Source organism: Agelaius tricolor, unplaced genomic scaffold, assembly GCF_023055355.1.
Source record: "Agelaius tricolor isolate 1412-34295 unplaced genomic scaffold, bAgeTri1.0.p SCAF_14, whole genome shotgun sequence".
NCBI classification, from domain to species: domain Eukaryota; kingdom Metazoa; phylum Chordata; class Aves; order Passeriformes; family Icteridae; genus Agelaius; species Agelaius tricolor.
Window position 1 is genome coordinate 466,645 of NW_027269274.1, and position 26,851 is coordinate 493,495.

A 26,851-nucleotide genomic window follows, 5' to 3' on the forward strand; every position below is an offset into this window, starting at 1 on the left:
TATTTTTCAAACCAACGTTAGCCAGTGGAAAGCGAAGCCCCGGGTTTGTGACAGTTCTGCCCGGCCTGCCTGCACCACAGGAACCTTGGTAATTAATTTTACAGTGAAATTCTTCTCTAGAGCCATCAGAAAGGAAAAAAAATCAGCTATTTGAATGAAGACTGAATAAACATGTTTGTACTAGTAACTACTACAGAGAGCAAAGTGACCTTGAGCTTCTTTTGCCCAAATAGGGTGGAATGAGGTACATTTTCTGTGCCATAAATCATGAAAAAGCAGGCTAGAAAGAAGGGAATTTTTCAGTTTTTTTATTCAAAAAGCTAGTAGTAAATGGTAATGCATAAACTGGCTTGTGAACTGCCAAGTTACATAACAGTGTTAATGTAACACCACACAGTGTCTTATATATGCCATACTAAGGTAATCTGTAAGACTACCTAAATCACCTCAGAATATTTCAAAACTATCAGGGTACAAGACAAAGAATAACAATTCCATCTGGTGCCTACAGGAGAACAAAACCTCTAAAGCACTTTGGTGAAACAGAACTGTGCACAAACTACACTTCTCTGTTTCAAACTCTCGGGTTTGCCATTCAGCTCTGCAGTTTATCCATGTGCATTCCTTTCTGGAGAAGACACAACGATTTTACCAAAGGTCTCCCAGAATATACCAGTGAAAAACAAGGAATATTACATTTTGAATAAAGTATCTTGATAAATCTCCTGTAGAATTAAGTAGTTATTAACCAATCTGAGTATACAATGTTTCTTATGTCAGTACTAATCTTGGTTTTCTTCTGGTAAAATAAAAAAACACATGTAAATATAAAGACAGTATCCAAGGCACTTATAATTAAGGAATTTTACCAGTTTTTAGTGTAGAGAATAACTTGAGAAATGTGTAGATAACTCCAGTACTCAGGTCTTTAGCTAAAATACTTTTACTTGCTCATAATAATACATGCAATGAACTGGGTACTGTACAAAAATAGAAGGGGTGAAGCCTTTGTGTAAAGCTAGGAATATATACTATATATATATACACAATTCCACTGAAAATAATTACATATAATTAATTTTATTTTTGCTCCCTGAACTGCACTGTGAATTGCAGCCATTTCTGCACATCAGGCCCTGTTCCCCATGCTCAGGAGGCAGCTCACCTGTCTGTAAACAGAGCTACATACTCTGATAATTCTTTTGGTCCCTCATAAACCTGTTTTTCCCTAGACTGCACACAAGTGGAATATGCTAGCAACAATAAAAATAATAAATATCATAAAAACAAAAGTGATACTTGCTTAAGGGGGCTTTCACTTGATCATAAACACACCAGCATACAAGTTTCTATTTTTTCTTTTGCATGTGATCCCTGGGCCTGAGACTGAGACTCCTACTGCTCCTACAACTAAGGGACAACCACAAGGATTCCTCTGAGAATGCCTGGTGAGTGTGGAACCATCAACCAGTCCCCTTATTAGCTTATATTTGACCCATTGCCAAAATAAATACAAAAAATACGTTTCAAGTGTCCTATAAAAAAATCAAAGCTATTTTAAATTAAAAACTTTTCCCTAATCCAAAATATACAACAGTTACCATGTGAAACACAAAGAGAAACATTTCCATGTAAAGGACACTTAGGAAATAATTCCCAAAAATACTCCTATGAAGTATTAAACATGGTCTTAGAGCTCCCAAGAGTGAACTGAAAGGTTGGACTTAAATGGTGTCACAAGTGTATGTGGAGGGAAGCTCAGAGGGTGGAGGAAAGTGGCTGAAGTTAATTACCTACACCTGTGGTCAGTGCAGTCAAACTGAGATGAAGCTGTACAACGTTCTGAGAACTTGCATTGAAATCCCTCTCAGGTAATGCAGTGGTTCTGGGTGTGTGGACTAAGATGGTACAGAAGAGGAGGGAGCAAACCTGCCAGCAGCTCTGAGGATTCCTGTCTGGGAGAACAGCACAGGGCATTGCTGCCTGCCACTGCTCAGCGTCTGCTCTGGGACTGTGGTTTAATGACACCAGCAGATGCTTCCTGAAACACTCTGCCAATCAAGCACAAATAATTATGGCACTTGTGTTTGCCATTCCTTTTCACATTGCAGATGAAAAGGCAGAAGGCATTTCTGTGTACAGAGTGGGACTGTGCATTAATCTGCTATAGAACAGGTATTTTCTGGTGCTTCTCTGTGTGGTACTTCTTGTTTCCTTCAGTCAGGGCTAGTGTTCCTGATCGAAGCCTGCTACCTAATCTTACGTGAAAGGTGCACTTTTACCATCTTTCTAATGAGGAGACAGTCCTTATTTCTTCTTCTGAGCTGGCCACTGCTAACTAATCCATCCAATTTATGATTCAAAAAGTTCAGAACTATTTAACTTGTCCTCTTCATACAGCAAGATATTTTCCATGAGCTTCTTTTTTTGATCATTTATCTGTATTTTCCAAGATGTCTCTCTGGCTGAAGCTGAAAAACAAAAAAAGCCCAAATACTGAGGGAAAAAATCCATGTATTGTCTAAGAAATGGATGATAATTTTAAATTTAAGAAAAAGCAAGCAAGCAATCAACCAACCAGCCAAAACTGGCTTAGGAAAAAAATCTGACAGAAAACTGCTAAATGTTTTGTAGATTTATTAGTAAATTCATAACCAAGGAGAAAAGATTTACTCATATGTGTTTAAAAGTAGGAAGAGGAACCTAAGCAGTTCTGGAGAAGGGAGTAATGTGTCCCTGTATTGTCAGAGGAGGGCATTTTACCTTGTGGAGCACACGAAGAGTCCAGGTCAGTGTTTGCCTGCACACAGGTGCCCTGTGCAGCAGCTGCTGCTGTCTCCAGGGTGCCATCGCCTCTGGCGCACGCCAGGCTTCTCTCCTGCAGCCCCTGCCTGCTCCTCTCATCACAGCCCGACGCTTCTTCTGGACTGGCACACTTGTGGCCAGCTAACTCCTCGGTGGATTTTTCTGGAGGATTCCATATGAAACTGCTGGACTCATCTGACTCACAGGGGACCCGTGACACGTAGATGCCACACGTGTCAGGTGCCACGGCTCCCACGGAAGGCGCGCAGGGGCTGCCACTGCTCACGGCTGCTGCCTGGCTGCTCTCCTCCTTATTGCCCACTGCTGAGGGCACGTCCACGCTCACGCTGGCTGTCTCATCATCAGTTTCTTCTGGAGTGTTCATGGAGAATCCAGAAGTGCTGCTTCCACAGATGTAATGCTCTTTTAATTTGTTTTCAGCCGTTTCCATAATTTCACGTACCTGTTTTTAACAACCAAATCTGTGAATGTGTAATAATTGTTGTACCTACCCCTGCTTACATATATTCTCCTACGTCAACACTCACAAAATAAGCAAGACATGAATGTTGAAGTTTTACACCCTGATGACAAGGAGACTTAAATCTCGGCCATGTATTTAAAATATTACCTCTGCTATGTTCAAATTCTTCTTTCTCAGGCAAAGGCAGATCACTGATGCAAAATCAACAGCCACCTCCTCCAGCAAGTGCCCTGCTTTTCTGTCTAGGTATTTGCAGCAGATTTCCTTGGCAGCCAGTTTTTCCAAATTTTTTACTTTGGAGTTTGAGCTTTCCTTTGCTGCTTGAATTTCGTCGGCAATCATATCTTTCTGTTCAAAGGAAGGAGATGCATTAGACAAAATGAACACAAGCATTTATTTTTGAATCTCTGAGGATTAGTATTGCTGTGTATTTGTCATTGGTGTTCCTCAATGCCTGGTTTACAGACTTAAAACCTTTAATAATCTCTGTTCATGCAACTGACTGAAATGTTTGTTCTCACAGGAGAGAAAAAGGCCAGTGGCTTTCTCTGCATGTGTCCAATGTCAAATTCCCTAAAGCAGGGCAAGCTCTTCCTGGCTTGTGCTCATTTATATAGGAATGGAAAAGAGCCAACACTGTGTAGAGCAGGATTCTTACACAAGCCTTTATAGCACATGTTAAAGAAATCAGGAACGTAGGATCTTTGATTCTCTGAACCCCTCTGGACACTTCTGAATTGCTTGCAAATAGTGGGAATACTGCTGTTCTCCCCTCCAAGGCTTCAGCCAGACAAGAACTCAGGAGCACATGCCACAGAAGGAATGCAGGGGAAGGCTGCTTTCTACAGATGGTTTAAGGCATTCAGTGAGTTTGGCTGTTTGATTGCTTGTGAAAGTTGTTCATGTAGCGCTAACCTCAGCTTGGGAAACTGGTGAGGATATCAGTTCCAGGCATGAGCACAAGAGAAACACCTGATAAACATCATGATGGACTCCTGCAGCTCCTGCCTACCCAGGTTTCCCCACTCACTGTGGCTTAGACCACCTCCTCCTGGCACACAGAAAATATGCAGCAGCATTTCAGCACAAAGCCTTGTCTCCTAAATATTTATTTATTTTGCAGTCTCTCCCAATGCAATTCAGGCCAGCAGCCATGAGTGGGTATGTGAAATGGGAATATCTACTGTGCTTCTGTTCTAATGGCAGGCAGGCTACTAACATTAATAGAACCAGGATATGGCTCCTAAACCTCCCTTCTGCAGGACATGTATAGCAGACAGCAAATATCAAATTGTATTTAAATAAAATTAAAATTATTTTTATGACAGCAACCCCATTCATTTGTATTGGTGTTCATTACTGCTGTTTTTTCTTACCAGGTAAATTGGGTGTCTCTCTTCATCCAGTGCCTTCATCCCAGTCAGTATCTCTGCTAAGACCTAGAAAGTATATTTGAAAGATAAAATTATTTGTTCAGAACTAACTATAATTTTAAAATTAAGTTCCTAACGAAAGAAATATTGAACTTTCAGTGCATTCTGATATTATATTTTTACTTCAGATGGCTTAACAATGCCAGCTCAGGGCATTTATGAGACTTTAGATCTACCTCCAGAGCCAAGCCCAGATTTTATCGTTCAATAGATATTGCTGAAACAAAGAACAAGAAGAAAGTAAAGCTAAATGTAGATAAGAAATCATACTGAACAGAGTAACTTCCTACTTAAATGGAAACACCTGGAGATGGGTGACATCATAGACTATCAATTATTTTAGCTGAAACTGTAAATGAACAGGCAATGTTTGTAGAAGTTCATGTGGTGAGTCTGCAAGAATTTTGAGCATCTAGTTTGTTTTAAGCCATCAGCAGTAATACTTCATTTACAATAAAAACCACTTTTGTTTCTTTTATTCAAAAGATTCACCTAATTTTGCCATGAACTGAGATATATTTGGAGTGTGAACAATTAAAACCAGGATTTCAACACATTATAGAGCCAGCAACTACAATATGAAATTGCCAGCAAAACAACCATATGAGGCACTTGCTCTCATATTCAATTTCTTGTCTAGAAACATCAAAAAATAAACCAGAGCATGGAAAAAAGGCAACATACCACACCACAGCTGAATATATCCACTTTTTCTGTTAACTGCCCATGTCTGACAAAATCTTCTGGCAGGTAAGTAAGAGAAGCTTGTAGGACTTTGGTTTTCATCATGGCATATTCTGATTTTTTATCAGAAGAATGCAGCCGCAGTCCAGAATGCCCAAGCTTTGGTGTAAAGTTTTCATCCAACAGGACATTTGAGCTGCGATAATGACAGACAAATAACAATATTGGTCAAATCATTATTTTATCTTGAGGCAAAGAATTAGTTTTATACTTTTAAACTTAAGCACTAAAAGAGTCCAGCATTTGGCCTCCTGCATAGCACTGAAAGGATTAAGAATGTTAGAAGGCAAGAAGGGGAAAAAACAAGCACCCAAAAATTCAAAATAATTTACTGCCATCATTTAGGAAAGAGAGACAGGTTAAACAAAAAATGGCAAAGGCCCTACAGAACAAGGGACAGCAGAAAATACTGCAAATGGATTTCCAAATTGTATAAACTTTAGCCGTGACTCTTAAAGAAATCCTTAAATTACCAGGTAACCAAGGAAGTGCTGATATGCCAAAGTACTCACCTCTTGATATTCCCATGAAGAATCCCAAAATTATGCAAATACTCCACTGCTCTGACAATTCCTAAAGAAATGCTAATTCGCATCTCCCAGGTCAGTGGAGCAGAATCATCCTGCAAGGAAAGGAGGAAAAAATTGGTAATTAATGGAATAAAACACTGTAAGACATTGGTAGTTTAGAAAACCAAAGGCTCAGCTGAGTCCCAGTCCAACTCCAGGCAGAACTCCAAACCCCAGGAGAAGAGCTGCTGCCTTTCTGGTGCTTGCAGCCAGGGCACTGGGCACCCTTTTTTTCTGTCTGTCTCTCAGACATCAAAGAGATGCAATTGTTTTTCCTGGAATTGCCTTAGAGGACTTGCAATCACAGGTAGGTGTCAGACCCAGATTATTACTCACGTGGCACTGAAGCTTGTTTTGCAGGGAGCCATTGGGCAAGTAGGGATATATCAGACAGTGCAATCCAGTTTCCACCGAGAACCCCAGCAGCTGCAGAATGTTTATGTGACAACACCTGCAGGCACAGATCAGCAGTGATTTGCAAATGACGTAAGAGCAACACAGGAAAATACATTCCTGAGCTGGAGTAACTTCCTAAATTCAAGGCAATGGTGTGCTGCAGCTGGAGGCACAGCTGGCGGCACAGCTGGAGGCAAATCTGGAGGCACAGCTGGCGGCACAGCTGGAGGCACAGCTGGAGGCAAATCTGGAGGCACAGCGGGAGGCACAGCTGGAGGCACAGCTGGAGGCACAGCTGGAAGCACAGCTGGAGGCACAGCGGGAGGCACAGCTGGAGGCACAGCTGGAAGCACAGCTGGAGGCACAGCACGGTCTGGGCAGGAGACAGACAGCAGGAGGCTGACTGAGCAAGAGCCCACACACTGCAGCAGGGGTGGGCACAGGGTGGGCACCGTGTCCTCCCCAGCCCAAGGCTGTGCCAGCCCAGCCAGCACCAGCTGTGCCCCCGGGCACTCGGCTGCTGGCCCAGGCTCCCACACAGCAGCACGGGACCGCTTGTCCCAGCCCAGAACAGTGCCTGGAGCAGACACCCCTGTGTTTAACACCCAGCACCAGACCACGAGCAGGACATGCATCACTGCCTCTGAAAGCCAGCCACTCACCGAAAACAGATCTGCACCTCTGTATGAAAGAACCTCTGGGTGGAATCTGGGCTTGTGCATTCCAGCTGAAAATGAAAACACGCAAGAGAATGGCATTGGAAATTACTAGGACTCTGCATTTATACAGATCTGGTAGTCTCTAGATGACAAGCTAGTGCAGGAAACAGGCATGTATCACTCATGGCTACATTAAGTCAAAGGCAACAATTAATTGGCAATTAGAAAAAAAACTTGTGTAAAGACACCCCCGATCCAATCATCAATGCAGGCAGCTCTACTGCAGGCTGCTCCTGTCTATAGAGTTAATGGAACTACTCACATGAGTAAAGTATTCATCAAAGTGTGCTTTCTGAATTTAGGTTTAATTATTTACATAATTTCATTTTTACCTCCCCTCTTGTGTAGTTATTCTGGTTCCTTCCCACACAATATTAAACAACACCTGCTAATGGGCAAGTCATGCTAATAACACACCCTCTTCTACAAAAAAGTGCAGTACTTGCCTCTTTGAGTCTTTTGATGACAAACACCATGTTGTTCCTCTGACCTTTGTAGACATCTGCAAAAGTACCTTCACAGATTCTGTTCTTGTCACTGAAGCTGTTGGTGGCATTAGCAATTTCCCTCTGGCTCCACAGGAGACTCCCGCTAGGGAGATCAGCCATCGTCTCCTGCTGAGGAGTAGAAGAGCTGCAAGGCTACACACATGTAGAAGAAACAAGTTTATCTCATGATAATTCATATGCTTTTTCTCTCTTTCAGTGTCATATTTTCCTTCCCATGTTTTAAGCAATCTTTGTGATTGCTGAATGAAACTGTGAAAGGTACTATGCAATCACTCCTTAGGGTGTAGGTAACTCCTGTACTCATGTGTTGAGATGATGTAAAACTTTTGCACAGTAGAAGTGAAATCAGTTACCAATCTGCATTTCCACCTTTCCCAGGAAAAAGTCCATATATTTATGTGAAGTGATGTTACATTTACAAAAGATCTTAATCTTTATAGCTGGGTTACATATTAAGAAACAGTTGGATGAGAAAGTGGGGTCCCTCATAATGTAATTATGCTCTGGTAAACTTCCTATCTACTTTTGAAGCATCTGGCCTCAGTTGCACAATAATTTGTTGCTTCCAGTGTGGCAAGTCCTAATACCAAGTATAATTACAGTCCCCCTGGAGCCTAATCATGCAGCTTTCACAACCTTAATGTGCACCCAACTTGAGGAAATAAAGCACTAACTTCTTCTCAAGAAACTCTGAAACTACTTGCACTCTGAGTCAGTCTTCCCTCCTGGCTGGTAGTCCTGGACCATGTCACTGTGGAAGAGCTTAAAGCCTCAGACAAAATAAACCAGAGAAAACAGGCCAAGAACAACCATGATGGGACTAAGGTGTGCCCTGGGATCTGGGAAACACTTTGGGGACAGGACAGATCGAGTCAGACTGTATGAAAGATGAGAGAACTGTGGGGAGGAAGGAACAGGAGACTTCATGCTGAAATCATCAGGAACATGAGGGGAATTTTTCCCACTGTGATGGTTAAGCAGCTGAACAGGGGCTCAGAGAGGTGATGGAACCTTTATCTCGGGAGATTTTCAGTTGTCAGCTACACAAGGCTTTGAACAACATGACTAAATTCAATACTAGCCCAGTTTCGAGCAGAAACCACATTTTAAGTCTACCATGAAACTAAAAGAGGTATCTAAAAGTGGTTCTGACTAATCAGTGGTATATACTGTCCTGTCCTGCGATTGCACCAGAAATGCAACTCCTCTGTAAAATCTACATGTGAGAGTCCTTCAAACTCAGTTGCTATTTGTGGGTATGCTATCCCTTCTGAGCTATGCAGGAAATAATACTGTCAATTTTTCCCTCACTGGTCCTTCACTGGCAAAAAAAGTGATGTAACCACAAGCAATCTAGCTGAAGCATTAGTACTGTATTCAGTCCAAACCCTTTGTACTGAGCTCAACGTTTTCACTACAGCAACATTTTTGTACAAGTAGAGGGATAAACTTTAGCTGAAAAAAGACAGAATGTCATAAAGGGAATTTTCCTTGTATAATCAGCGAGCACTAAGGGGATTTACCTTCACACTTGATAAAACAGGAGGATTGGACTGTAGGGAATTCAAAAGGTCTCTCGGGGGAGGTGGTGGAGCAGGGAGGGAGTACAAGGCTCCTTCAGAAATAGCACCTGAAACTGAGATAACAGCATTGAAAACACACCTTAGTTTTGTGATACAACCACCTGTGACTAACGACAAAGGTGTAAGAATTATGAAGATCTGGGGTATTTTTTTCAGCTTTCTGACCAAAGATAATCTGTGACAAGCTGTCAAACTGTGATATTCTGTGTGAAGACAGGGAGCTCTCTTCCTGGTTCTGGTTGGCAGGATGAGTGTGCAGCCCTCTCCAGCCCTGGCTGGGGGCACAGAGCTCCCTGTGCTGGTGCTGGTGCTGTTGCAGATGCTCACCCCAGTACGTGCTGGGGCTCTCCCTTCCCTCTCCCAGCAGAGGGGCTGCTGAGCCCTGCCGGGCTCTCTGCTGGCCTGGGGTTACTGTGCATGAAGAGAGGGACACGGGCAGGACGTGCATGCACTGGTGTAGTGTTTGTATGGAGCCAAGGTGGGGTCAAGGCATTCAGAGACCTGGGAATCATCCTGAGATCCCAGAGGACAGACACAGCCAAGGGGGCCAAAGGAAGGACGACCAGGAGGCTGTGTGCTGAAGTCAGGAATAAACAGGAGACAGCAGTGCTAGGAAAACAGCACTCAGCTGTGCCCATCTGGGAGACAAGATAGAGAGTTCACTGTACTATCCTGACCACAAACACACAGCAGCCTTGGCTATACAGTCATTTCATGGCAGAGCAAATCCAGAGTCCAGCACTGTACTTACTGCCTGATGGGACTGCTCCCAGGTGTGAGGAGTCTGGGGATGGCAACAAACTTAAGGCATTTTCTTTGTCTCTCCTTTTGCCTTCTGTGGGAGGTACAGATATGGTCTGTTTGGGTGGCTCTGGCTCTTCTTTCTCGGGGCTGGTGATGCTAGAGGCTGATGTCCCTTCAAAACAGAGCAAAGGGGAGATAAAGATAACCAGAGAAAATAGAGTCTGACTCTAATCAGTGACCACAAAATAATCCTAATCAGGACATCAGACTTCAAATTAACATCAACATTAAAATGAACATTCAAGCAATTTAGGTGGTATTTAACTTGAGACTATACCCATGACATTAACTTTTACTTAAAATCAACAGGAACTAATTGCTTCAAATAAACACCAGCAATGACTATTCCAGAGATGCAGAGTCTCTTACAAGAAGAAATTAGCAATAATGATATGTTTATCATTTTCTATATAACATCCTTCAGGTAATGATCTCATATCACAAACACCTCCCAGCCTAAGGAAGGCATTGAGTTCTCTGCAGTTGTCATAGGACTGAGGGGAAGATAGACAGAATTGTGTTGGGTTTAGCCAGTTAAATATTTTAGGACTATTTGCAATTGTGTGATTTTAGTGGCATTTTAGGCTCATTCCCAGGAAAAACTTTCCTATACAGGACTATTTGCAAGAAAGACTCACACTTCTACTTAGCAACAGAAAAAAACAAACCAAAGACAATCTAGGGAAAACAAAAAATGGTCAAAGCTCAAAACTTATTGATATATAAGGAAAGTTTAAAGGATGCATTATTGATTGACTTCAGCTCTAACAGTTCCTGTGCTGTACACAGTTTGGCAGAACCTCAGAGTCAGGCCTGAAAAAGCAACGTGAAGTCTGAATGAAAGAAGTGCAAAGATACAGTGTAATACAGGAAATTAAAACTATGTACACCTGAGGGGGGATTATTCAGATGAGATTAGGCTATAGTTAGGATGGGAAGAAATACAGTACAAAAGTTCAGGATGCTGTGATATATGAGGTTGTCAAAATCTCCAAAGCAGGTGAATTCTTATCTCTTAAAATGTTCTTAAAACTGAGGTTGAAAAGGAGCCTGAAAATGCCCAGAGTGCACTAGGGGTGATGTAAGGGCTTTCTACTCCCTGATAACATTTTCTTAAAAATCCAAATTAATGTTTTATACCTTATACAGAAAAAACATAAGCACAAATATTATTACATGGTGGTTCTTATCCTGCTGTTCTAAGAGCTTTGGTGATCTCAGAATCAAATGTGCCAGGCCTCTGTTTGCATCTGAAACCAGACCACAGCTTTGTGTTCTTTTACTTGTACAAACAAAGGCCAGGAGTACCTGGAACAAGCAGGAGCCCAGTGTTTGTTGTGTAGTCTGGGCTACTGGTTTGAACCATGAGCCAGTGACTGTGGGAGAGAAGCCAAGCACGCTCAGGCTCGGGGGCTGAAGGACAGCAGGGCACGAAGAGCCACAATGGCAGAAATGGGCATGCTCTCTTTGAGCTTTCCATCTATTCTCTTCAATGCCACCTCTGAACTCAGCTCTGAATGAAACCAGGTCTGAAAACTAAAACTCAGAACACTCAGGTATTTTTGTTACTCTGTTAGAATGCTATAAAATCCCAAAATTTACAGGGTTTTAGGATTAGCTGTCAAACAGTCTGCAGGCCTTTAGTCAAACCTGACAGTCCCTTCATTCTGCAGGTAAGTCCCTGTATTGTTTTTTTCCTCACATGGTTTAACCTAGAAGCCTCAGAACTTAGCATCACTTCCCTTATTCAACCTACTTTTCAGGGTTTTTTATGACTTTTGCAACTTCCTGCATGTCAGACAAACAGGGCAGCACTGCAGCTAAGGAACTGACACAGAAAACATCATTATGGGCAATCAGAAGTGGGACTAGAGAGCACAAAAAACTCTTGAATGGATGTAGAACTCTTTGGGAAGTAATCTGCCAGCAAAAGATCTCCCTTTGTGCTGTGTCTGATTCCTTTAAGTAGGAATGAATTGGAACTGTGGTCATGTAAGAACCGCTTAGTTTTCTGAAGTGCCCAACAGAACAAGCAACATGTCCTCTGTATCTGCCCAAGAGGGATTACCTGAGTACACAGAGAAAAGCTCAAAAAAAAAAAAAAAAGTAACTGACAGCAGCATAAGGGAAAGCAGGTAATGCCCTGTCATACCTGTGCCAGGTGCAAATTGTGCAAGCCATGGCCATACTGACACACCTCAGGGAGCAAAGCAGACCCAGAGAGGGATGGCGAGTGTTTCCCTGCAGGGATGGTGATTGGTTTTGTCTGTGCTGTGTCTGTGTTTCAGGGCTAACTGCTGGAACCTGCTCTTGGACTGGAAGCAATCCTGGCAGGGGCTGCAACTTGCCATTTCTCAGGTTGTGATCCAGGCCACAGGACCAGGCCTGAAGGGCAGGGACTCTTTGTGCAGCCTCTGGTTCCGAAATCCTGTCTGATGTATAAAAGCACCAGCCCTGGTGTGGCCACAGCTCATCTTCCTGGCACTTCTTGAAGGGTCCAAGATGGGCACCACAAAGATGGGATGATGAGCTGTGGGGACCCATGAGTCTACCTGTGTCACCTCTTCACTCACACCACCAATTCTACCCGAGTGAGCAGGGAATCACAATCAGTGGAGACATTTTAGAATTTGACACAGGATGTGACTTCTAACAAAAAGCTTCTTCAGCTAGCAAGGAAGACATCCTAGGCCTGGGTGCTGTGAGGAGCAGCACAGAGCCGTGGGAGGAAGGGGCAGCTACTCACAGTCCAGGATGACCTGAGCTGCTCGGTAAAGCTGCAGCCCTTGCAGCAGGTCCAGGAGCTGCTGCACTGTCGCCAGCCTCACTCCCCACCACCACATGAGCTCCCTCGTGATGCTGATCCCTGTCTTCTCCATGCACTTGATTTTCCGTAGCTCTGTTTGATCAGTGATCACATAGGAGGCTGGTGGGAGAGAATGGATATTTCTGATTAAAAATATTAGAAAAAACAGGCAAAGGCAAGCAGGGCAGGCTAAGGTGTGAGACACAGTTTGCTTTTGCATTTGTATATCTTTAAAAGAAAGGATCACAATAAATTACCTACGTGGACATGAAGAAATTTCTGTTCCTAAAGTAAGATATCCCTTTTCCCCCTTCAACTATTCTGGAAAAAATTTTGTTCTATCAGAGACACTTGAAGACCCACTCATACTTTTCAGCGTATTTTCCCTGTAATCTTTCTCCTGAATACTTTGTACCAAAGTAAGGTTAGATTAAATTCCTGGGGTGATTCTCCCAAAACAGGGGACAGCAGTCAGTGGAGTGGCTGCACTGCCACTTGCATTCCTAAATCCCTGTGCTGTGGTGAGCCAAGCAAGAACTGAATCACCCGGGTGTTAGCTACACTCCGATAAAGCTATCAGGGAAATGCAGCTAGTGTTAGATCCTGTGCCAAAGCTGGCCCTACACAATGTGTCCCAATTCCTGACCATGCCTGTCACCTCACTGTATTCTTCCCAGCTCACTTAGACAAAACCCCCGTCCCCTGGCGAGTCCCCAGCTCCACCCCACACACCCAGAGCTGGAGTCTCAGGGGGCTGTGCCTGAAGGGAACAGGCCAGGGGCTGGGGTGCTCGTGTGGAGACAAAGATCCCCCAGTTCTCACCACGGCTGGCTTTGGAAGGACATCAGAAATACAGCTTTATGCATCTGAAGGTAGTGGAGATGAATCCCACTACATTGATGCCACTCCTGATCCCGCTCTACATCAGGAAGTTTAACGTGGGTAAGAGCTTATTCAGCACACAGTTAGGGACGTCACGTCAAATAAAGGAAAGCAGGTACTAAGAAAAGATTCAGCATAGAATTGTTTGCACAGGGATACAGAAAAAAGAGTAAATAACTCAGGGACTATATTTTCTATACTTACTGACCGCACACAGCCAGGACGGAGAAAAACAGGGGCACAAAGTATGAGGGAATACAGATGAAGAGAAAGAGGAAATTAAAAACCAGAACATCTGAGCAGATGTGAGGGACGTTGTGGAAACAGGCAGTGAGAAGTGGCAGGAGATACAGAGTGACTGGAGAGGGAAGTGCGAAACATTGGGGAGCGTGAGAGGAAGGAGCCTGGCTGCCCAGGAAAGGCCAAGGAGCCACACAAGTCTGGCATTCCAGCTGTGTTTGAGAAGCAAAGCCAGACTGGAGCCCGGGAATTCCCTGCTGACAGGATGCGCCCTGCCGAGCGCTGGGAAGCGCGGGGGACAGCGCGTCCCCAAGGCGCTGCTGTCGCTGCGCCAGCCCCGCTGCGCCGTGCCCCTCACCGAACCGCATCCAGTCGTAGTCGCTCAGGCAGTCCATCTTCTGGCAGAAGTCCTCCAGCACCCAGGCGGGCATGCTGTGGATGTAGAGCGCCGGGGCCGGGCCGGCCCTGGGGGCGAGGGCTGGCTGCTGCAGGGCCATGCCCGCGCGGTGCCGCTCCGGACAGCCCCAGCTCCCCGCCGCGGCCATCAGCAGCGCATGCTGCGCGCCGGGGCACGGCCCGCGGCACGGGCAGCTCTCCGGCCTCTCCTCCGTTCCCCCCGAGCCTTCTCTCCTCCGCCGCTGCCCTCCCAGCCTGTCCCAGCCCGCCCCAGCCCGGCAGGCGCGCTCGCTGCCCGGGAAGGAGCCCGCGACACTGCCCGCGATCCCCGGCGCGCCCCGGGGTTGCTTCCTGCTCCGGCTGACGTCAGGCCCCGGCCCCAGATGCAAATCAGATTTTCCTTTCCAGGAGCGGTCATTGCTCCAGCGCGGTTGCCTAATTACGAGTGCCGGAAGCCAGAGCCGTTCTCCCGGGCCTTGCGCAGAGCCGGCGGCTCGGCCCAGCGGGATGGGCCGGGCCGTGGAGCCGCGACCCCGGGCGCTGTGCCCGCCGCTCCCCCGGGAGCCCGGCTGGCCCTGGAGGGCGGCTGCGAGCACAGCAGCGTGCGGGGCCGCTCGCTGGGCAGCGAGACACGCGTCCCGCGGTGCCTGCAGAGGCACGGGCACCGCCGGGGAAGCTGCTCAGCGCTTCAGGGACCCTCCGGCCGGGGCTCGCCCTCACGGCAGCGCACCGGAGACCACCCGGTACAGTCCGCGGTACGGTACCATAGGCAAGGAGCGAGAACTAAAGAACATCAGAAGCGGTCACAGGGCTGGCCGCTTGTCAGGGGTTAGGTTTAAAATATGTTCTGAAAGTCAACAATTTTTTTCTGATTTTTTTTTTTGTTTAAGCTGATTTTGATAAAAACGTATAATTAATTAATTTGCCAGTGTAAATATTACTAATACTTGTGGGAAAAAGGAGAGCCTTCATGACATACTACTGCTGTAGAGACTGCCAGCAGATATTTAGTGTAACTGTCTGTCTTCTGCTCCTGTTGTTCATACTTAGCCCTAGGTCTAAATTTGTATGAATTTAAAGAAATGCTGTAAGTTTTGACAGCTTTTAATTCACCATTTCTTTGTACTCTGCATATATGTTACAGTACAGCTTACTCTTGTTTTCAAACTTTGAAACTTTTGCAGTTTTCTACACTCCTGGCCTCAGAAATCATTAACTTAGCTCTGCTGTGACAATGAAAAACTGAAAAATGCAATATTGCTGTAGCTATAAGATCAAAGAATGGCAAAAAATGAACAAAACTACCAAAAGTGTATTTAAAATATGACAACTCAAAGACTGCCTTGGGATAAGCTGTTTTATCAGTAGTACCAGTTCAACGATAATAGTTGCATTTATGGGGTTTTCCCCTCCCTTTCCCCTGCTTACTGTCCCTCTGACACACACCTAAATGCTCTGAAAGTGATGTAATATGAGACTGAAATTGTGTTGCAAAGAACTATGTAAAAGTAGGAAGAAAATACTTCTTCTCCTTAGGTACTGGAAAAACTTGCGAAACCATTTGAACTATTTGCCCCGGCTGGAAACAAGGGGAAAGACCACATCCAACCGCGTGTATGGCTTCAGTTCTGCTCCAAATGTCACAAGTAATGCAGGGTCTTCCTGGGGAACTGAAATCGGCTGAATAGAGGCTGAAGCAATGCTGTATGTGCCTGCTCTTAGGCCTTCCCTTTCCGTGCTGCGGGCAGACTCTGCAGCGCTGGGTGCTCTCCCCGGGGCTGCGGTGTCAGCAGCGGTTCTTGCCCGGGCTTCTCCGGTTCAGCGCCTCCCGCACAGCACAGCCGCTCCCAGGGCTGCCCCCCGGCTCCCTCTGCTGCTCCCGGGGTGGCCACCGAGGCCATACTGGACCGGCTGAAAGGGCCCAGGGCTAACGCAGCCGCCACAAGTAAATGAGGGCTTACGCTCGTTACTAACCCGTCTGAGTAACTGCTAGGAGACTGCATTTCCCAGTGTTCATGGGTTAAAGCCGCCTGGGGTTTCTCCAGTCCTTTATTTTGATCCAAAGGAGCACTCCAGAACAGAAAAATACACTCTAATAAGAAACACAAGAAATCACAGACCCTGCCCAACTCAGAAATAGCCAGAAGGTGTGTGCCATGTACAGACTGTTAAACCCAACCCCTGACACCAACTGGGTTACAGGAAAAGCTGCAGCCAGGCAGGTCGGCGATGGTGCCATGCTAACTGCAGTGCACAGCCCCACAGACAGCAGGGGGAACCTGCTCTCACGAATGGTCAGGAGCAGGGAACAGCACTCTCTGAGCCTCAGGCTCCCTGGGGCACTGACCCAAGTCTGCTCCAGAGCCCTGCATGGGCTCACCTCCCCGTCAGACATCTGTGAGAGGTGCAAAGAGCAGAACTGCACAGCAGCCCCGTTCCTGCCCAGACGCTGCCTGAAGCTGTGCTGAGAGCTCATGAGAGCCACAGCACAGCCCTGCAGCAATGGGCTGGGCAGGCCAAAGTGTCAGTTTACTGCCCAACCACAGCGACTGTCAGAGTATCATCAGTATCTGTATGAACAGAATACAAACACAGAGGCACTGGGGACTTACCTGACAGAATTACACTCAGAAAGCTAGCATGCATTTCCATTTTTATGTGAAAGATCAGTTTCTTCAAATATATAAGAGAAACACGTTTACAAATAGGGAGACGTTGCATACTTACAAAATACATTGAGATTCTCAGTTTCACAGCTACTCTCAAAATGTACAACTGGAGGGAAACATATTCACAGAAATAACCTGTTTTAATTAATCTAACCAATCTGTTTCTAACCTGAGCTGCACCACATCTTGCTTGATGGACAATTAATGGAACACTAAACTACAATGCTTTAAACTCTCTGTGTTCACACCAGAGCACATTCCACTGAGATGTGGGGAACAGAATACAGGCAAAGAAATATCATCTCTCCTTCTCCAGCCTGTTGTAAGCATGGCCCTGTTTGTGAGCTGGCTGTGTGAGCCAATACAGCTCCCATTGGTCCTGAGAAGACACAGGCAGCTGGAGAGGCCCATGCTCCCTGAAAAGGTCTCCTACTACAACCTGGACTACAGCACTGTGAGGGGAAAAGACAGAACTTAAAGCATCTACCTCCTGTGAACCCTGCACAGGCTGCTGGGGAAGCAGCTGAGGAGGACAAGGGTGTTCAAAAACGAGGGTCTGGTCTGTGTGGCTGAGATCAGCCAGACAAGAACCCTATGACAAAGGCAAATAAGGCATTTGAGGTATGATGACAGTAAAAACATGTCAGACCTAGAGCAGATAGTACATGGCTTTGTACGTGGAAAGGGTAGAGGCAGAATAACCTGCAAGCATTTACACATCATCTTTCCACCAATGTAACGTTTGTCACACCCTCAGGCACTGCTAGAAAACAAACCTCATGTACAAACCCCTCATGCTCTGTGACCCACAGGCACATTGAGGCAACATATGAAAGGGAAATTCCATCAAAACAAATTACTCAAACAAAACCCATGACACTTACAACTATTAGTCTGGGCTAAATTAATCCTTGGTGTAATTTACTTTCTAATACAATGAAAATTACTTTGTATGAATATTTTCCATTTAGCTGCCTGATCTTACCCTACAGTTTGCAATACCTGCAATGAAGAAATTAACTGAACCATCAGAACCAGCATGCCTCCCAGTGCTGTCCAGTCTCTGGGATTTGACTGTCACCAAAGTTATTGAGTTTATGTTTCAAAACATTAAACAGAGGCATCAGTTGGTGTGTGTCCTGGCAACTCTCGCTGCTCACTCAGTGGTTTGTAATGAGGAGCCTGAAGTGAGTAATCCTGTTATTCCACAATTTAGTTCCTCAGTGCTTCATTCCTCTCCAGAGAAAGCCGCTGAAGATCCTTCCAAATGTCAGGATGATCCTCCAGCTCATCATATAATGACTGAACAATGTCCAGTTTCCTGTAGTCCATGGGGCTGACCAGGCTGCGCACAACCTGCAGACACCTCTCCTTCAGGGTGAACACTGCAGTCAGACACAAGCACAACACAGCCTCGTCACGAGGGCTCCCAGCTGCTGCTCCAATGCCAACAGTGCTGCTCTGAGCCTGTGAGCGCAGCCTGCAGCAGTGACCCACCACAGGCTGGGCTCCCCAGACATGAGAGAGATGTGGTTCTGCCATGAGGCACCTACAAAAACCCCTCAGAGACCCCTTGAAAAGAGAGCTCTGCCACTAGCTCCATCCAATACAACAGTTCTACCTACAACCCCTCACCACCTCTTCCAGTGTCTGAGCAGGTTTAATTTCATGAGGATCTGATTTCTCAGTAATCCTAACAGGTCCAGAGAGACCAAGTTCAGAATTCCCTGGAGCATGTGTCGTCCTGTCCCTTACCTGGCAGCGTGATGTCAGCTTTGGTCACATTGGGGGCTGCCACGAACAGCTCCTGCTGGTTGACGAGCAGCCCGTCATAGGTCCCTGCATCCCGGAACAGCCAGAGGTGCCCTGGCAGGGAACAAGGTGGGAATGCGCCAATTACATAAGGTTTTAATGAGCGCCTCTGAGGGGCATCTGCTCGCAAGGGACCAAGCTCTCCAGCTTAGCCCTGTGTGCACAGGGCGCTACCACTGCCCCAGTCACTGGTAGGAATGGGGAGGGGAGACGAAAAAGGGGGAAAGGAAAGGAAAAAAGGAAAGGAAAAGGGAAAAAGGAAAAGAAAGAAGAGCAAAGGAAACGGAGAGAGAAAAGGGGAAAAGGAAAGAGTGGAAGACGGAAAAAAGGGAAGAGAAAGGAAAAAGGGGGTGGTGGGACGGCAAAAGGGTAAATTCCACCGCCACCAGCTCACCCAGCCGGGCCCCGCGGGGCCCAAACCCGTCCCGTCCCGCCGTACCCACCCCGGTAGCTGCGCATGACGCGCCCGCTGCGCGGCTGCAGCACCGGGTAGCAGCGCGGCCGGCCCTCGAAGTCCAGCCAGACGGGCAGCACGCAGCGGGGGCTGTGGTTGTTGAACACGACCTCGGAGAGCTCCCGCGTGTTGACCGAGCGCAGCGCGGACCCGGACCCAGCCTCGGGCCCAGCCCCGCCCGGGCGCCCCGGGCCTGGCGGCGACATCGCGGCCCCGGCCCGCCGCGCGCAGGCGCCAGGGGGCGGCACCGAGGGACGGCCCCGCCCACCGGCAGGCACTGCCCCTCGCGCATGCGTTCCGGGGGCGGGGCACGGCGTGAGGGGAGCCGGCGCACGGAGCCGCCAAACCCTCATTTTAACAAATAGACGGAAAACAGCAAAGGGCGCGTGGAACGCAAGTCGTCGCTGAGAGCTGTGAGGTCTTTGTCATGTCTTATCGCCCAGCAGCCTCAGTTCACAGCTCTTGTGACTAAGGCACTGGGCTCACCAGGGCTGCCACAAACCAATTCTTCCTCAGCCAGAAACAGTTAAGCTGCCAGTTCCTTCCTCTCCCGATCTCAGGGTGCCAAAATACCTCAGGTCCTTTATCCTTCAGCTGTAGATTCACAAACACTATATTATCTTTCTCACACACACGAAAACACTAAAATTTGAGAAAAATTAACTAGATATTGGAAAATCTGGACAAGAACCAGAAAAACAACACAATTAGGACTCATCTCTTTATGCAAAACTTCTAAAACTTTAATACTTGTTAATTCACCTCTGAACAGTTACACAATCTTAGCATGAACACACTGTAATGGAAATGGCAAACTGGTAATTTGTTTTCAGCCTCTGATGAGCAGAGTGAGAGGCCTGAGAAATCCTAGTATGGTCACAGAAGAAAAAAAATATTTGCAACAATACTTTTGTGAATACTATGGCAGCATAGCTGTGATAGTTAAATTACCTAAGAAATTCAAATTGCCACCTTGATGCATCCATGGTAGACACCGAAACCATGAACTTTTTAACATAACTGCTAAAAGAACCTCTGTCCTCAAATAGTTAACTACAGATTGTTTTCTAGGGCTTTGTGTTAATCCCCTCACCCATGGCAATGGAACACTAAAATACAGATCAGACATTTACTGGTAATGAGCCCTAAGGTGAGGTAACAGGCAAGAGAACCAGTAGCACAGCATACTGTTTGCCAACTGGAATCGGCCTATCAGACCACAAAAACCAGATACTGGTTTATTATTAGTTTACATTTGAGCAATGGCATAAATTAGAAAACTGCATTAGAGATACTACCTCTGAACCCTTTAAGGTGACTGTCCTAGTAGCACTGTTAGTCATTTGAGGATACAGCTTAGTAAATAAATTAACTGTTACACCCAGAGCTGCCTCAACATGTTTTCTACTGTAAGCAGAAAAAATAAATGTTTAACTGAAAAATACAAGAGAAGATTCAAGCCAAGGAAAGAATTACTAATTCACTAATGAATTTCAGTTTGGGTAGAAGGGAGCAGAGGTGATTCAAATAAGGTTTCAGAACACACAGTAGAACTGGCAGCTCTCAAGTTGATCCCTGGTTTAATATTTGTGTGACAATTTCCCCGCAGGTTGTTTGGTTTTCAAACTGACAGAGCTATGCTCTCAGGTGTCTGCTTTACCAGCGGGCTATTCAGCAAGGCCTGCAGGTGTCTCATCTTCCAGGCGGCTCACCAGAAGGGCCTGGTGTCCTGTGCCGGCTCCGAGGTGCGCCTCAGCAGGTACACGGCAGCGTGGAGTCCCCCCACGTTCACCCACACGGTCTGAGCTCTGCGCCAGATGTGTCCCACGCGCGACAGCGCCTGCGGGCCAGAAACAGCCAAAGAGCGCCGGTAGGACAGCAACGTTCATTTTTATTATTCTATATCGCATCTGATGGGAACATCAAAGGACTTCCCAGGTCCAAAACTGAATTTAAGTGTTACTAATGATTGCTCTACAAACGGAGTATCTTTTGCAATGATGGCAGCTTACAATTTTTCCCTCGATGTATTTTCAAGTGTAAATAGGTTTGATTTTGTCTCACAGAACAAACCTTGGCAAAGCATTTCTTGTCCTGGGTGAGCAGCACAGCCCTGCCTGTCCCTGGGGTGCAGATTCGGCCCATCTCCATCAGGCAGGCTGGGTACAGGTCCCAGTTCTTCTTCTTCGACCCTATCCTGCAAGATACATTCAGATCCCCACTGCAACCCCTGGCACCAGCTCAGTGTCGCTGTGTCTCGGACATCAATCTGCTCATTCAGGAGCACAGTCACTTCAAGCTCATTTTTAACAGAGGGCTCATGACTCCTGCCCAGCACCCCAGTTCAGTGCTGAGCTGGGGAGGAGCTGCCCTGGCCAGGAGAGCAGAGCCCCTCCCCAGCACAGCTCACCTCTCACTGGGGAGGAGCTGCCCTGGCCAGGAGAGCACACAGCCCCTCCCAAGCACAGCTCACCTCTCGCTGGGGAGGAGCTGCCCCGGCCAGGAGAGCACAGAGCCCTCCCCAGCACAGCTCACCTCTCGCTGGGGAGGAGCTGCCCCGGCCAGGAGAGCACAGAGCCCTCCCCAGCACAGCTCACCTCTCGCTGGGGAGGAGCTGCCCCGGCCAGGAGAGCACAGAGCCCTCCCCAGCACAGCTCACCTCTCGCTGGGGAGGAGCTGCCCTGGCCAGGAGAGCACAGAGCCCTCCCCAGCACAGCTCACCTCTCACTGGGGAGGAGCTGCCCTGGCCAGGAGAGCACAGAGCCCTCCCCAGCACAGCTCACCTCTCGCTGGGGAGGGGCTATCCCGGCCAGGAGAGCACAGAGCCCTCCCCAGCACAGCTCACCTCTCGCTGAGGAGGGGCTATCCCGGCCAGGAGAGCACAGAGCCCTCCTCAGCACAGCTCACCTCTCACTGGGGAGGAGCTGCCCTGGCCAGGAGAGCACAGAGCCCTCCCCAGCACAGCTCACCTCTCACTGGGGAGGAGCTGCCCTGGCCAGGAGAGCACAGAGCCCTCCCCAGCACAGCTCACCTCTCACTGGGGAGGAGCTGCCCTGGCCAGGAGAGCACAGAGCCCTCCCCAGCACAGCTCACCTCTTGCCGAAGGGCATGTCTGTCACCACGATGTCCACGGAGCCCGTCCGCAGAGGCAGCCTGCAGATGTCCCACTGGATGACGTCCAAGGGAACGCCCAGGGCAGTGCTGCTGCAAGAGCAAAAGCAGACAAGAGCACTCAGAAGGGTTTTACACTGGGGAGGTCTACAATGTTGGCAACAAAATAAACAAGAAAATAAGAACCAGACACTCAAGCGCATCAATGCAAAGTGGATTTCCGTGCATGCAACACTGCAGGAAAGGTAAATCCCTCAGGCTCCTCTCACCTGTCCTTACTCTCGTTTTTCCTCAGTAAGGAGCTGATGTTGTTTGCTGCTCTCTTCACTGCCTGAGGGTTGTTATCCCCTGCAATGTGGTAGCAGCAGGGCCATTCTGCAGCTCCCTGTGGGGGAAATAATAATAAGCAACATTAGCATCAACATTGCTTGAATGAAAAAACCTAGAATAAGTTCTCAAACATGACAGAATACAACAAAACAACTGCAAGTGGATGGCTGGAAATATGGAATTCTGTAACAGATAGCTGTATTTTGCACCTTTAAAGCTCAAAATACTTTTGGATTTAGTGTCTTCCTGCTACATCCTATGGAAGGAAAATGAGGATATTTACAAAAAATGTATTTGCATCTGTTCAAAAACTGGTGAGACTGAAGCTTACTATTCAGTCATTACTAAGAAGATTTACACATATTATTCAGCTATAATAGAATATAGCTAAGATATAGACAAGTTTAATTAAGTTTAAAAAATCAAGGAAGAATCACCTCTATTGGTATCGCACCTGTACCACACATGGGATCAACTATGATATCTGTGGGCTGGGGATCACAGAGTCTGAGGAACAGAAGAAAAGATATGGTGAGAAATGTCTTAAAAAGCTGAATTTCTGTACATAAGGGAAAGTGAACTATTTAAATCTCTCTGATTCTACCCTTCTAACAAAAAATAGACATGATTATTTTTTCCACTAGTTACATTTTTTTTATAACCAGAAATGAAGTGAAATTCTTTCAAGACCGTGGTACACTACTTTGAAACTTGGCTAATACAGCAAATGTTTACTTTTACTTGTCTGGGAAACACCCACTTTTATTACAAGGCACATGGTGTCAGCAACTCCAGGGTTTATTTATTTTTCTTTAAGAATTAACAGACATGGCTTCTGAGGAAGCAGTGGGGGAGATAAAAGGTTTAATTTCTTAAACAAAAGCTGCTGTTTCTTAAACAAAGAGACTTGTTAACTGAGCATAATACAGTGTAACTGCCCTGACCTGAGCATGCCGTAAGCCAGAGTGGAACGCAGTGTTGTGGGTCCAAAGTGTGTGATATTCCGTCTGTGGAGACTCTCCTCAGTTAATGCAATCCCCACCACCACTTCATTGCTGTGAATATTCAGAAGAACCTAAAGAAAAAGCTTGAAGTGAATTTCAGGAGTAACAGAAGCTTTCCACAGAATGCCTAGTAAATACTTAGAAGAATCTTAGATGGTAATTTAAAATCCAGGAATGACACATAAAAAAGCTTTTCTTGAAAGTAAAGCAAAGCACCATTTTAATAGGACAGAATTCAGGTGAGCATTCACACCAAATCTGTTGCAGAAGACCTCTCAAAGTTATAACCATAGCACTAGCTTCTTAAAAGATTTGGTTTGTAAGTCTGGGGCAGAAGCTGGGTACGTCCTGCAAGACACAGTGAACCATCTGCAAAAGCAGCAATTAAAATCTTTTGTGGTGGGGACTAGATTAACTAGGAAGGTGAACTCTCACTCCAGGGCAGTGGCCAGCCCTTAGTAAAGCTGCCAGAAAAACTTAGGTCTTTCTGCCCCTCAAAACCAGTGGTTCCTCACCACCAACAGGCCAGGGGTGCTGGTTGTATTTTCCCAGCCTCTGCTCTCCCCTGACGGAAAATAAATACCTGACAGTTATTGTTAACTCCTTCTGTCTCCTTCACCCCAAAACCAGCTTCCATTTGGAGCATTTCCCAGTGACTTAGACTGCTTTAAACAATGCATTACAGGAAGGTGAAAGCAAGGCAAGTGCTTGCATCAGAGGACACACATGCTGCTGCCAGGGAAAAGAACACTTCAGAGGAGGCCAATTTCAGCATTATCAGTTTTCAGTTCCAGAGTCTCTGGAAGGCAGTTTGGAGATCTCTAAACATCAGAAACAAGAACTAAATATTTGTGCTGCAGAAACGTAGGTATTTCCAAGGTATGCCACTATACCTCCACATCAAAATGAGTCATGTCAGCTTTCCACTGGAAGTGCTCTTGGACAGCTCCACCGAAGTCTCTGGCGGCCTCGTTGGACGTGAAGCTGTGCTTGTCTCCAGCTCTGTTGCACGTCACTCGGAACCTCAGCACCTTGGCCTCGCCTTCACCCGTCTGAGCCTCGTCAGCCTTGCTCCCACTCTCAGAACTCGCCTGCACTTCAGCTTTCACCTCTGACTGCTCATTATCTTCCTCCTCCTCCTCCACCCCATTTCTGGACGTCACTCCTTGGGGATTCTCTTTATCCTGGCCACCAGTGGGTTCCACAGCCACGGGGTTTTGGGCACAGTCCTCCTGGTCATTCGTGTTATTTTGGTCTGCTCCTCCCTCTTCTCCACCATCACTCAGCTTCCCTCTGCTTGCAGGACTCTGCAGATTGTGTTTTTTGCGTTTTGTCTTTTTCTTTTTCAAGCTGTTGTTCAACTCCCAAACTTTCAACGGATCAGTCCAGGGTAGCTTTTTAACCAAATCTTCCAAATCCTTTAGAGCATCTTCCTTTAAGAGAGAAACAGTGGTGCTTTGAAATGATTCCATCCTTTTAAAAGTTATCCTTTATTGTGAGGTCTCTCAAAGTAGTTTATTAAACATTAATCCACTACATGTTTAAGCAAAACTTACAGGCTTTTGTCTGGTTTTTGCTATAACTAAACGGAATTACTCTGAAAATCACATGACCCACAGGATTTCATCATTTATATTGCAATACAGACAACTAACAGTGTATTAAGTGACCAAAGTGACACTTCACTGTTCTATGTCTGTGACCTACAAACATAGCATCACCTCTTATCCCAGATTTTGCCAATGTAAAGTATTTAACTGCAGAAATGATGTTAGACCACATGGCCACACTTCCATTTACAAGCCAGAAAAAGAGAACTAGAATAACATCACAAATAAAAAACTTGTTAAACAAACAGAATATTTTGATACCAGTCTTAAATTAAAAAACCCAAACAACACTCCAAACCCCAGAATCGACAGAAAGAGTAATTCACCTTATTTTCCTTAAATTGATAGTCTTTGAATTCCTGAACAACAACAAATAAATTATCCACCGACCTCAGACGATGGACCTGGAAGAGATGAAAAGGTGACACATTACTAACCGTGTGCCGTAGGGACTGTGTTTACTGTTGCCAGAATTTTGCCATCTTACGTCGAGGTTTCAGAGATTACAGTTTTCCACCTTCAGTCCCCACATGAGTTATCAGTTTACGTCTTTGCACTGACCCCATCTATCATTTCATCTCCCCCGGACACCCCGGTACAGGCGGTACCGCTGCTGCGCCCAGGCCGGCCGTGGCCGGGTGCGGGATGCGGTCCGTACCGGCGGCCTCCGCCACCGAAGCGTTCCGCTCGGACGGGCTGGGGAGCACCGAACCGAACGGAGCCGGCCAGAGGGGGAACAGCGGCGGGCGGAGCGGGGCAGGGAGCTCGCACGGACCTGAGGCAGGCTCCGGGCCGGGACCTCGAAGTAGATCTTGCCCCGATCCTTGCTGATCCTGGAGGCCGAGCCCAGCTTCTCCCGCACCTCCTCGGCCGCCGTCTGCTCGAACCCCGTGGGCACGGTGGCGCCAATCACGGCCGCCAGCTCCGCCCCGTCCTGGGCTGCGGCCGGACTCAGCCCCGCGTCGCCAGCCGCCTCCGCTTCCGCCATGCCGGGCTGCCCGGGGAGGGCGAGCGCTCCCACCGACCTACCCACAGCAAACCGACCGACCACCGGATCCCCCCGGCCACACCGCGCCAGGCGCCGCCACCGCCCGCCCTTTCCGCTTCCGCGCCGGGCGGCACCGCCCCCGCTGCCCTCGGGCCGCTGCTGGGCCCGGGCGGGAGGCGGCGCCGCGGCCCCGCGGGTGCGGGGTGTTGATCCGCGGGGACCGCGTGTCTGTCCGCCGGTACCGGCTGTCGGTCCGTGCGGCCCCGCAGGTACGGGGTGTTGATCCGCGGGTAGCGGCTGTCGGAGCCTCGGCGCGGCTCTGTGCGCGTTCCCCCGCTGTGCCAGGGTCATTCATTTCCCTGGCGGAGCGCTGCCGGGCCCGCGGGGCAGTTGCCGGTTCCAAGCCCAGCACCCCGGGTGTGGATGTCCCCGCGGCCCCTCGGGTCCCGGCGCTGAGCTCCCGAGCTGGGCTGCCGGGGTTCTGACCCCCGGGCACGGCCGCC

General features: G+C 47.2%; 3 protein-coding genes across 4 annotated transcripts; all 3 read right to left on the bottom strand.

Annotated features, from left to right (window-relative positions):
• Nucleotides 1–293: 293 nt before the first annotated feature.
• Nucleotides 294–16,263, bottom strand: IRAK2 (interleukin 1 receptor associated kinase 2). Its single transcript, XM_071439266.1, has 13 exons — nucleotides 14,333–16,263; nucleotides 12,793–12,972; nucleotides 9,994–10,158; nucleotides 9,183–9,295; nucleotides 7,597–7,791; nucleotides 7,094–7,158; nucleotides 6,372–6,486; nucleotides 5,979–6,088; nucleotides 5,407–5,602; nucleotides 4,666–4,728; nucleotides 3,437–3,637; nucleotides 2,764–3,268; nucleotides 294–2,471 (listed from the first exon to the last, which is right to left on the bottom strand). The coding sequence occupies exons 1-13, from the start codon at nucleotides 14,517–14,519 to the stop codon at nucleotides 2,353–2,355; spliced, it is 2,214 nt and encodes a 737-aa protein (XP_071295367.1). The 5' UTR covers nucleotides 14,520–16,263; the 3' UTR covers nucleotides 294–2,352.
• Nucleotides 16,264–16,401: 138 nt separating this feature from the next.
• On the bottom strand, nucleotides 16,402–19,571 carry VHL (von Hippel-Lindau tumor suppressor). Its single transcript, XM_071439271.1, has 3 exons — nucleotides 19,295–19,571; nucleotides 18,795–18,905; nucleotides 16,402–18,424 (listed from the first exon to the last, which is right to left on the bottom strand). Exons 1-3 carry the CDS (start codon nucleotides 19,509–19,511, stop codon nucleotides 18,252–18,254), a joined length of 501 nt encoding a protein of 166 aa, XP_071295372.1. The 5' UTR covers nucleotides 19,512–19,571; the 3' UTR covers nucleotides 16,402–18,251.
• A 455-nt stretch (nucleotides 19,572–20,026) lies between these two features.
• THUMPD3 (THUMP domain 3 tRNA guanosine methyltransferase) lies at nucleotides 20,027–26,473 on the bottom strand. Of its 2 annotated transcripts, none has more exons than XM_071439268.1 (9): nucleotides 26,136–26,473; nucleotides 25,687–25,764; nucleotides 24,644–25,183; nucleotides 23,691–23,821; nucleotides 23,184–23,253; nucleotides 22,686–22,801; nucleotides 22,399–22,506; nucleotides 21,379–21,502; nucleotides 20,027–21,145 (listed from the first exon to the last, which is right to left on the bottom strand). In XM_071439268.1, the coding sequence occupies exons 1-9, from the start codon at nucleotides 26,346–26,348 to the stop codon at nucleotides 21,014–21,016; spliced, it is 1,512 nt and encodes a 503-aa protein (XP_071295369.1). In that variant the 5' UTR covers nucleotides 26,349–26,473; the 3' UTR covers nucleotides 20,027–21,013. The 2 variants fall into 2 exon arrangements, with proteins under 2 accessions (XP_071295369.1, XP_071295368.1); XM_071439267.1 differs by having other exon boundaries at nucleotides 22,399–22,509; nucleotides 26,136–26,472.
• Between the last annotated feature and the right edge of the window lie 378 nt (nucleotides 26,474–26,851).